Source organism: Amphiprion ocellaris, chromosome 19 (assembly GCF_022539595.1).
Source record: "Amphiprion ocellaris isolate individual 3 ecotype Okinawa chromosome 19, ASM2253959v1, whole genome shotgun sequence".
NCBI lineage: Eukaryota > Metazoa > Chordata > Actinopteri > Pomacentridae > Amphiprion > Amphiprion ocellaris.
The window spans coordinates 5,415,068-5,427,303 of record NC_072784.1 but is presented as its reverse complement, the minus strand read 5'-3'; the positions used below and the strand labels follow the sequence as shown (position 1 = coordinate 5,427,303).

The window sequence follows — 12,236 nt, the reverse complement described above, 5'->3', positions numbered from 1 at the left end:
TAGGTCACATTAAAAGCACATTACAAAAAATACACAAAGAAGTTAAAGGCCAATATACACTCCCATTCAAAAGTTTGGGGTCATCCAGGCAATTCCATGTTTTCCATGAAAACTCACACTTTTATTCATGTGTTAACATAACTGCACAAGGGTTTTCTAATCATCAATGAGCTTTTCAACACCATTAGCTAACACAATGTAGCATTAGAACACAGGAGTGATGGTTGCTGGAAATGTTCCTCTGTACCTCTATGGAGATATTCCATTAAAAATTTCCAGGTAGAATAGTCATTTATGACATTAACAATGTCTAGACTGGATTTATCATGAATTCAATGTTATCTTCATTGAAAAAATGCTTTTCTTTCAAAAAAAAAGGACATTTCTAAGTGACCCCAAACTTTTAAACAGTAGTGTACATTTTCTAGACACATTATTAGGTACACATGTGGAGTCTAATGCAACACAACACAACTGTTCTGCAATAAATTCTGCTTTAATGAAGCTTCTGCATTTCTGGTTTTTGTTGACGTTGTGAAGGAAGTGATGATTCGGCTTTATGTTTATTCCTGAGGTCACAGTGGGTGATGGTGGCGAACTGGACTGCATTACAATTTAATGTGGTCCTTTTGTTTTGTTTATCCCATTAAAATACATGAGGGGGGCTAAATATTAGGAGAAGTTTTTAATGCGCACCAACACCACCCACTATGACCTCAATAATAACCATAAAGATGAATCATCACGTTTTTGGCAACATCAACAAAACCGAAAATAGTCAAGCTTCATAAAAGTCAAAGTTATGGCAGATCTGTTGTTATTGCATTACATTTCACGGGTGTATCAAACAAGTTGAAGGGTGTGTGTATGTGTCTGTCTAATCTTTGTTTTGTAGTTTACTTGACTTTATAGTCAAGAACATCACTTTAGGGTGCAGGTTTTTGCATGGCGGAAACATTTTTAGAAAGGCTTGTATGTTTGATTTTATAATGAAAAATAAGTCACTTATTAATGCCGTGTGAGTTATAAACCATGGATAAAAATGATTTTGCTATTGCCAGATTCTATAAAATTCTCCTCCAGTACTATTTTGTTGGCATCGACTGTCCAGTAGTATTTATAACTGGAGACAAGATATATTATTGAACCTTTGATTTATTAACATCTGCAACTGCAGAAAACTAAACTTCTAATAACTCATGGAAATGACAAAACTCCTTTGTTAATGTTAAACCAGCATTTATAGTTTCACTTCTTATGACTTACCATAAGTACTTTATTATTAGTTTTGAGGTGCACAGAACTGCATTATTAAACAGAGACACATCCATAGCACACTAATGCAAGAAAAGTTTTATTAAAACTACAGAATGAGAACCTAAAAATATCACATTTACTGCATTGTTTTCTCTTTATTTTTACCGTTTAAAGTGTAACATGCATATCAACATCATAATGTAGTAGGTTGTAAATGATATCAGGTAGTTCATGTATAAACACTCCCGTTCAAAAGTTTGGGGTCACTTAGAAATGCCCTTAATTTTGAAAGAAAAGCTTCACTGAAGATAACATTAAATTAATCAGAAATCCAGTGTAGACATTGTTAATGTGGTAAATGACTATTGTAGCTGGAAACAGCTGATTTTTAATGGAATATCTCCATAGGGGTACAGAGGAACATTTCCAGCAACCATCACTCCTGTGTTCTAATGCTACATTGTGTTAGCTAATGGTGTTGAAAGGCTCATTGATGATTAGAAAACCCTTGTGCAGTTGTGTTAGCACATGAATAAAAGTGTGTTTTCAAGGAAAACATTCAATTTCCTAGGAGACCTCAAACTTTTGACCTGTCGTGTAATATATAAACTATATAATATATACTATCGATATAGAGTATACATACTAATGAATTAAAGTGCTAAAAATGAGGCTTTTAACACTAACTTAGTTGTTAACCATGGCTTAGAATTGATCTGTAAAGTCATTAATACAGCTTATGAACTTGTTGAAATGATGTTTTATCAGCTAGAGGTGCTGAAATATTTCATGAATTTATTTGGGAATGCTTGAAAGCAACAGAGAATATTTATGGATTTTGACTTTATCAGAGAATGTGGATTCTTCAGACTTGTAGCCTTGTGCAAAAACAGCAGAACTCAGATAAGTTTATTCATGTGTGTTCTCTGTTTGTTGCACCGCTAATGGCTGCACTGGAACTTAACTTGTCACCAATTACATTTCCATGGGTCCACTTCTAATGAGTTAAAGGGAGAAGGTTATTTTAGCGTGATAATGAGGCATTTTGACATTCTCCTTGTTGAGATGTCTTTAAATCAAACCCAGCAACAGCATATATCACCCTGGGATTGCTCACAAACATTTGACTGCAGTGACTGGAAAACATGGCCTCCACCTCTCATTACAGCTCTTACTGTCTATGCGATGTCTTCACACCACTGTCAGCCACCAATTTACTGATACACCATGACAAGTGTGTTTACCCTCGTCTCCAGACGGCTGTCATTCTGGCTCACCCTTTTGCGACCATCGCTTTGAGGGAAGAACCCAAATGCGCTCATACTGAAAGCAGTATCAGGACGATTTATTTTAAGTCTGATTTTATCGTACGGGCCCACATATGAAAAGCCTTTCGGGCTTGGCAGGACTTAAATCTCTCCAGTGATTCAGCTTTGCAGCTCTGCATCATGTGAAGCAACCATTCATAAATCACAACCACTGAAATTAACCAACACATAATCATCACAATGTTGCGAAAAATCTCATTTTAAAAGACTAATTTGCAGATTTCAACACACAAATCATCTCTGTGGAACAGCGTGTGCCCTCTGCAGGTGAAAATGCAGGCGACACAAACTGTGCATCACGCTGATAATGCCACACACCACTTGACATTTGTCTGTTAAGGGCAGACAATGAGACACAATGTGTGTGTAGCTGTTCCTCACTCGTCTGTGGTGAACTGGGGCTTCTTGATGATGCTAGCTAATAGCATGCCCTCTGTGAAAGTCATTATCATCAGAATAAATGACAGAGCAGAACAGAGAGGGTCATAAATGAGTCTGACTCCACTTACACACACAAACACACACACTCATGTCTGCGAGGGAGTCAGGGCTTCAGTGATAACACAAACTGTAACACAGATGAGACAAGGTTATCTTTTTAATTTGTTTATGCAAAGCCACAATCTGACCTTCAAAGGCCATAAAGGAGGAGCACGGATTTTCTTTTTCTCTCCTCGACTTACTTACTTACTTATTCTCATGCTAACACACACACACAGTACAGATGAGTGACTAACTGTGTGTTTGTCGGGTCTCATTCCTGTTTTTTTATCTGTGCAATGCCCTCACATCAAAGAGGAAACATTCTGCGGGACAATACAGTTGATATAATGCTGTATACAATGCAATATGGAAATATGATACTGCACTTTAGGGAGTGTATGTAAATTATCATCGCAGGGAGGGGTTGAATTTTGTGGGGAAAAAAATAACATACTGTGCTGTAATCCTGGAAGCTTTGCAGACAGGCAGATATGCAGCTATAAATGTAAATAACACCACACTCTCTCTGCTTTAGTGATGACAATAAAGAGTCAGTTAAATGCAAACCTTAATTTTGCACACATTATTATAAAGTGAGCTGAAGCTTAATATTGAAGCGGGACGAGAAACATTTTCAACTTTAAAGCTCAAGTGGAAGCCAGGTACATCTACGTGTATTTTGCAGTAAAACACGTTTTAAATCACTACCAGTAGCAATGCAATTTACATGAACCAAAAGAAGATCTGAACAATGGAGACACAACAGACAGCAGTAACCGGACATCCATGAAACATTTCAGATACTCCAGATAAAAATAAACTTTAGAGGGAGGATTCCAGTCGAAAAAAGAGACAGTGAGGCATACTGTATGTCAAAGCGTGCATCAACAGTCTTTGTGTAATTCCTCTCTCTGCCATAAGGAGGAGACAAAGTACCACACTGCAGAATTCAGTAGGACATCTAATTACACTGACAACAACAGTTCTATGCAGTACCTAGGAAAAGTATTCAACCCCCTTTAGAAGTTTTAGACTTTTATTCATGTTGAAAATTGAATCATGGTCAGTATAATTTAGGGTTTGCTTAACTCTTTAATGTCAGTTCTTCTTTGCTAAGTTTTGTAAAGAAAGCCACTTCTTTTAAATTGGATTTTTTTTTTAAATAATTGATATTATCTTGTAGAAATCTGTTTTCACTTTGACATGAAAGAGTCTCTTTTTTATTTTTTATTTTTTTGCCAAGAACAGCCAAGTTGACCCAGAAAAGCAATTAAAGGGGGAAAATTGCAAAGGGGGTGAACACTTTTTACAGGCAGTATACCTCCTGCAGACAAAAACTGAGTTGTTGAGTCAAATATCAGATTACAAATAAATGCATATCATCATGTCCTGGCAGACCAATGTCAGGTCCAAGGTCAGAACTAGGGGGGTGATAAATGGAAAGCTCTGAGGGTGAACTTAGGCCTGAGAAAAACCACCAACAAAACGACCTGAGACTGCACGTCACATATTTCCAGTTCATTTCCACTGTCACTGTATAATGTTGGCCAAAATGGTCAAAAAATATGTTGAAGATAAAAATAAGAGAAGATAAGAGAAGATAGATAGATAGATAGATAGATAGATAGATAGATAGATAGATAGATAGATAGATAGATAGATAGATAGATAGATAGATAGATAGATAGATAGATAGATAGATAGATAGATAGATAGATAGATAGATAGATAGATAGATAGATAGATAGATAGATAGATAGATAGATAGATAGATTTGCACATCTCTGGCTGAAGGTGCTGCTATTGATCACCTTCAGGGCATGGAGCAGGTGTGTAGGTTTGGTCATTACTGAACCCAGTTTATTCAGAGTTCTGGCCTCTGCCACCTGCTGGACTACCTTCTCCCCAACAGGTCACAGCAAAAAACAGAGCACTGGCCACCACTGAATGGTATACACTGTACAGCAGGGGGTTGGCAGAAGTTAAATGACCTTAGCCTCCTTAAGAAATAGAGTCGACTTCGTCCCTTCCTGTACACCACCTCCATATGACTCTTACAGTCCAGTTCACTGTAGTAGGCTCAGGATGACTGATTTGTAAAGGTTTCCTCGCTGAGTTTTAAGGATCTGTGAATTTTAATAAAAGTATACACAAAAATCTCCTAGTAGACCAAACAAAGAAACACTGTGTTATTTCTCTGGTGCACCATCAAAGCATTCAAACCTGTACATTTAGAAAACTCTGTATAATGTTGCTTGTTTTAAAAAAATCCCCATATAATCAGTATCCTCTGCTCATGCAAGGATCTATACTATATCATTGTTCATCTACTTATAGAAAAATGATGTGCAATGTCATTAGTTTTCCATTATAAGAGCAATCTGTGCAATATCAACAGCACATATGTGTATTTATTTTCTTTTACTGATGTCCTTTGCATTTTTGCACTATCCCTTTTTGCTGTCATAACACTGCAAATTACACATATCTTGTTTACTAAACATCTTAACACCTCTCAAAAGTCAAAACTAAGAAGGATTAATGAAATATAAACTACATCCATTCATTCAAATGTCAGTCTTTAATAGGGATCAGCACTTATTTTTTTACATTCTTATATATATCTAAAAGAATGTCATGAATAAATGGCATTATTCTATAAAGAATTAGAAAGGTATAGAAATCTGTGCTATATATTTGTAGTACTGTGTGTGTATTACTTACAGGAACGTTGCTGCTAAATTCCAACTGTTCTTTTTAGCTGCTCTTCCAGTTTACCTCCAGTAGATGGCGCTGTGCCCCCATTAAAACCCCCCACAGACTTCACAGTGACTCCATGTGTGAATGCAGACCTGCTTTCTATGCCACTTCTCTGCTGTAGTGTTAATACACCAACATACATTAGAATGTAAGCATACATCAACAAATGCTGTTTAAATGCCAACACTATGTTTTCTATATATTCAGCCGCAACCTTCACAGCTTTGTGTTATGTAACAGTGAGGGCCCCTCTGTGAGGCCCTGATACCTTACTGTTAATGGCAACAGTTGGTGAAGACCTATAGATTTATATATGAGACACACGTAATTAATGAATCACAAATGTTTGTCAAATAATGCATTTAAACATCCCATTTAGGCCAAAGCAGCACCCGCTTCTCCACAGGATTTTCCATATTTGTAATACAGTTTTTGTATCATTTCATGCGAAAAACTTTCCTCAAACTAGGCCACAAGAGAATCACACCCCCTCCCCAATATCAGCTCCTAATATCCGTCTAAAACTAGTGATGCAACTCCTGCAAGAACCTCAGATGGCCGCGGCAAGGTGGGAGGAATATTCATGGTTCTCGAGAAGATAACAGAAGATCGGAGGGAGAGAATGAGTGAGAGAGCCAGGCAGCCAGGCCAGTGAGTGTCTGTGGGAGGGGAAGGGGGCTCGTGGAGAGGAAAATCAAACCCACCCAGAGCTCTTCATACGTCACCGTTCACATCACAGATGTTCCCACAGACACTCAGTGTGGGTTGTGGGCCGAGGCGTGTGGAGAGGCAGCATGGCTCGAATTGACTTTATTTTGGAGTGTTTGCGCGGAATCTAATATGTAGGCCTGCTGTGTGCGTAAATGGAGACTTGAGCTTGATGTTAAACGCGTTCAGAAAGAGCTGAGTGATGCTTGTGAGTCGACAGTATTTTTGCTCCAAGTGCGTTTTACTGTCAGACCTTGATGTTTCTCATAATATGTAGGTTATTTTAAAACCTGAAGAGAGAGAGAGAGAGAAAAAACACGTACATCCCCTTAATAAATGTTTCTCGATAAAAAGACACAGAAAAAGGAGAACTTGTGTGGGTGTGCCCGGTTCTGTTTCCACGTCCATGGCAAAAACTAGGGCACTTGTTATTGATGGAAATTAGACTACTTAAATACGTGTTAGATGAAAAGACTTGAGAACCTTGCTCTCCAAAACAGCTTGAGGTGAGAGTGCGCTCAAAAAAAAGAAACCGCAGCCTCTCCTCCTAGACTCTTTTGAAGTGGTTTTCGTGCGTACTGAGAGAGAGAAAAGGCTTTTTTCAGCTCAGTTCTGCTGTCTTGTTTACTTGTACGTCACCAACTGCTTCTACAGGACAGAAATCCCCCTTTAGGTTTTTATTAGACCACTTTGTGCACAGTTTCCCTCTCAGCCAAGGGTCACAAAAAGCTGTTTTGAACACCAACGTTTCTGTGGAAGCTCCAAATGCCCCCCCTGCGTAATGCCTGGTTTCTGCGCTATTCTCGCGTCGTCATTAAAAATCGTTGTTTTTTTTTGTATCTGTGGCCCCTGGAAAGTTTTGGTGACCCTTTTGGATGAAAGCGCGAATATCTAATGAGTCATTCACATCTTCTTAGCGCGGGACTTTTCCCCCCTCTGTCCATCTTTTTGAGATTTAGCTGCCGCACATATTTGGCCAGTGATGCGTCCCACCAGAATGTTGTCCTTGGCAGCGCGCAGGGCTTCATCCATCCGCACAGATGCTCCTGCGCGCTCCGGACGCCCACTCTCGCCTACTGCTCCGCCAACCGGCGTGGCATCTTGAGACGCCCCCGGCATTCCTGAAGCCACTGTCACTTCCCCTCATGTGCTGTCTTTCAATTACAGACCACTGACACCTCAAATATGCCCTGTGACGCTTGAGTGCCACCGACAGGTTGCTTGTTTGGATGTGAATGTTACTTTATAGTGGCCCTTATACTGCAGGTCACGGTGAAAAGAAAGTTTCGCCGCTTCTCTATCACTTAGTTTTTCTTTCATATACATCCTGTTCTCTAAGAAGGACTTTTATCCATGTTTCTGATAAGAAGCTGCACTTTGCTCCGTCTCTGTGTTGCACAATACCTAAAGGAAATTCCACCACCCTCGTGAAGCCTTATCGATACAATACAAGGAGAAATTGAGGTGAAGCTAGTTTGTATTACCTGGGCGGGGGTTCCCAGAAATCCTCCCCTGTGACGAAGTATTCACCAACATGCCCATATATGGACAAGCCCTTGCGCAATTAGGAAAAGCCTACGTACGCACTCTACGCTCTGTGCGTAAAAACACTGAAACTAGAATCTGCTTGTGTAAGGGCTTCTCACCGGGAGCTGTAATAACTGTTATGGTAACAATATGCTAGGAAAGAAACCTTGTATATCCTCCTCTGCCTTCCCACTCTTTCTCGCTGTTTGTGTATGTGTTAAATGGCAGCTTATAGAGAGAAACAGAAAACAAACAAAGCATTTTTCGTTTCATTTTTAAGACACTTTACTTAAATACACATCACAAATTTAAAAAAAAAGACACTGTAAACATTGGACATCATCAGTCTGTCTGGATCAACCGGACAAACAAAAAATAATTTACACAATGAATAAATGCAGCATTGCATGACAATATCAGTTGCAAAAAAGTACAAAGTAATACGATAATCATTCCCATTTTCTACCATTAGTAAACCCGACTCATGGGCCTGTGCCCGCTGTGCTCAGTGTCTGCTCAGTCTGGATGCTGCCCTGGTTTTAGGGTTGAATGGTCCTGTGAGCGGTGCCCAGCATCCGAAAGTACCATTTCACCCTAAACAGCCTACAGAGGTGTCTACACATAGCCCTCAGCCCTGTGCTGCTGACAACACTCAGCCGGTAATCCAGTGCTGCGCATGCAGAACATGACTCCAGTGTTATTACTTTTCAGTCATTTAGAAGTCTCTGTAGTTTAAAACGCCTCCATCTTGCTTGTGAGCATCAGCTGACAGCCGCTGCTCACATGTGTCAGGACCTTCTGTTTGAGCTGGGCGACCTGGTCCCGGAGCACCGACGCTGTGTTGGAGAGCCCCGCGTTGTCGTTCTTCAAAACTTTCACCTTCTCCTCCAGCCGGGCGATGCGCTCCAGCTTGCGCCGCCGACATTTGGTGGCGGCTAGTCGGTTCCTCAGCCTCTTGCGCTCCGCCTTGATCCGCTCCTGGGACTCCAAGTCGATCGGGGACATTGGAGGCGAGCCGTCGCTGCTGAGGAGGTCGGGCACGGTCTGGGGTTCCTCTTTCAGAGCGACCAGCCGCTGCGGATGCAGCCCGGAGCCCGGCAGGGAGTGGTGGAAGGGGTGCGTGCCGTGCGTCGAGGTCTGCGGGTGGCTCTGCTGGTGTGGCGGCAGGTAGCTGATGGTGGCTGTGGGGTAGCTGGATGCGGAAGAGAGGTTTGTGTTCGGGCAGTAGGCGTTCAGTGTTGTGTAGATGGGAGGCTCGGGCTGCAAGGCGGAGCCGAAGACGCTAGAGGCCGCCGCCGAACACGTCGTAACTCCACCGGCTCCGATGGACACGTTAGGAGGGGGCATCTGGTTCATCTTGTGGAGCTCGTCCAGCGCCTTCACGAAGCCCTCCGCGAACCCCTCCTGCTCATCGGTGATGCCCCGGTTGTAGAAGTACTGGCCCGGGGTGGGAGTGGTGATGACACCGTTACTGTTTTGGATGATGAGTCTCTCAAGCTCTGGTGATGCGAGCTTCAGGGACCCCACGTCCTGCTGCCCCCCTTGGTACGGGTCAGCCTCGGCCCTCAGCTGGGATTTCAGGTTGCGATAGGGCTCTGTCAAGTTCAAATTCATATTCTGCTTTAGCAGTTTGTAGTCGTGCATTGCTGCATCTGAGTGGCCGTAAGCCGACAGAAAAGAGTCGTCATGATAAAAAGGCTGTTCCATCTTTGTAGACATAAAGTCGTAGGAAAAAGGAAGCTTACCAGCTGCTATAGATACACAGTCTCTGGATAATCAACAAAAGTCAGCGTCAGCAGAGAGCATGCATCAACTCAGGTCTTCTCTCAATCAACAGTGTCCCCAAATGAAAACGGAATTAAGAAAAAAAGAGTGAAAGTCCAATACAAGCTGTCTTCAGTTCAGTGTCAGCGGGTAAAAGTCTTTTCCGGGGTCTGAGAGCTGGTTTTTCTGTCTCCTCTTTGGGTAAAAGTTAAATCTCGCAATTCCTGCTGGGAGGATGTGCCGCTCTTTGCGCTTGTTGAGGTGTGTTCAGGAGAGGTGGTGTGCGCCGTTTTATATAGGAATAGACACGCGGCTCGCTGCCAGGGGGGTGCGGCGTCCTGATTGGTCGGGCGGCTCCGAGGCCACGCCCAGTGAGAGCGTTGTCAAGTGACGCTAATGCCGGGAAGAGGCGACTGTAAACAAGCCTGTAGGCAAGAGAGCGCACCGAGGAGGGATCGCAGCGGAGAGCAGTCAGAAATAGAAAAGCCCGCTGTATTTATGCACGGGTTGGCGCTTTTATAGGCTCAATATGTGGTTGTTGGATAAGCAGGGAGGTGAGATTACACTGCTGGATCAAATCACTGCGTTGAATTCATGTTGTTCATCCATTCATTCATTCATGCGCCGTCAGGATGCGCCGCTTTGGGTTCAGTTCTTGTAATCAGGGCTTCATGAAGTCCTCATGAGTCTAACCGCCTGCTGGATTTACTACATGTGAAATACACACAGAACATTGGGGCTATTGTAGCGTTTATTGTGATCCAGCCTGCGGAGGAAGTCAGGTTGCCTTATATAGGCATGATGACGAACCAGTTCCTCTCTGGAAGAACCGGGAAGCCACGCCCACTCCGGCCTCATTCCAGCAGCAGCATTCCTGCTCCTGTATAAACTCGGTCCATGTGCGAGGTAGTTAGGGACTTTCTATCTCAGCGGGGAGGAGAGGTGAGACATCCATCTGTATTCACACACAGCTTTAAATCAGCTGTCTAACGCCCCTTTTTTTTCCAGACATGGGTTATAGAACGTTGCTGGCTTCATCAATCTGAAAGTGAAGGCACATAGGTCACTTTTCTGGTTGTTCCTCCACAGCTTCATTCTGATATCCTCTAAGAGAGCCACAGTATGATTGACTGATAGACTGAACAGTACACCAAGTGATGTATAATATATATTAACCCTCCTGATGTCTTCATTTACGAGCACCAAAATATATTGTTTCCTTGTCTGAAAAAAATCCAAAAATTCTGCAAAAAAATTCCCCAAATTTGTGGAAATTTGCAAAACCTTCAGAAAATTTCAATAATTCCTTAAAAATTTCCCTTAAAAGTTTTAGTTTAAAAAAATTCCCCACTTTTGACAAGAAAATTCTTGTAAATATTTTCCAAAAATGAGTAAAAATCTTCCAAAAAAATCCTAAAAATATCTAAAATGACTACATATATATATATCAGTAAAACTTCTGTTTTCTTTAACAACATTCACAAAAAATTGATTGAAAAAAGATTTTTATGTGAATGTTCTTAAAGAAAATATTAGAAGTTTTACTGATATATATATGTAGTCATTTTAGATATTTTTAGGATTTTTTGGAAGATTTTTACTCATTTTTTGAAAATATTTACAAGAATTTTCTTGCCAAATTTGGTTGATTTTTTATTTTTAAAAAACTTTTAAGGGAAACTTTTAAGGAATCATTGGAATTTTCTTTCTGAAGGTTTTGCAAATTTTCAGAAATTTGGGGAATTTTTATCCTGAATATTTGGATTTTTTTCAGACAAGGAAACAATATTTTTTGTTGCCCGTAAATGAAGACAACAGGAGGGTTAATAACCTTAGAGGAAACCCTAGTACAGACAGCTGGAAGCAACAAATTAAACCTAAGATCCTGTTTTGTCGACGTTTAGTCAAAACATCCACTATTGGTGAGTTTTTAATCCCTATTTTTACAGTATTAAATCTTTTTTTTAAATGGAAATTTCAGCTTGTAGCTACTAAGATTGTCACAAGTTTTACAGAAAAGTAAAACAGACATGACACATTAAGGTGCCGTCAGATGAATGCAAAGGAGTGCCTGTCTGAAAAGGGCTACAGAAGCTAACAATAGCCTCCTAAATGATTATTTGTCATTCATACTCACATGAATTTATTCAAATGACTGACTGCCTCAGTCCCAAATGACGCCTGAAAGCACACAGCAGTGACACACACCACTGGAGCAGAAAACTCTGTGTGATCATTTACAGAACAAACGCTTCGTCCTGCAGCATCCTGACAACTCTGTGAAGTACTGCTGATGTTGGGTGCGACGCCTGAAGTTACCTGCTTTGATCATGAACAGGAAATAGAGGAAATATTGTCCAACGCAAACCAGAGCAGGAAGACTCAGGTTCAGTAAATTACCCTTTTGAT

General features: G+C 41.1%; 1 protein-coding gene across 1 annotated transcript; it reads right to left on the bottom strand.

The window, feature by feature from the left end:
* Positions 1-8,323: 8,323 nt before the first annotated feature.
* junbb (JunB proto-oncogene, AP-1 transcription factor subunit b) lies at positions 8,324-10,113 on the bottom strand. Its single transcript, XM_023273594.3, has one exon. The coding sequence runs from the start codon at positions 9,780-9,782 to the stop codon at positions 8,796-8,798; it is 987 nt and encodes a 328-aa protein (XP_023129362.1). The 5' UTR covers positions 9,783-10,113; the 3' UTR covers positions 8,324-8,795.
* Positions 10,114-12,236: the final 2,123 nt, after the last annotated feature.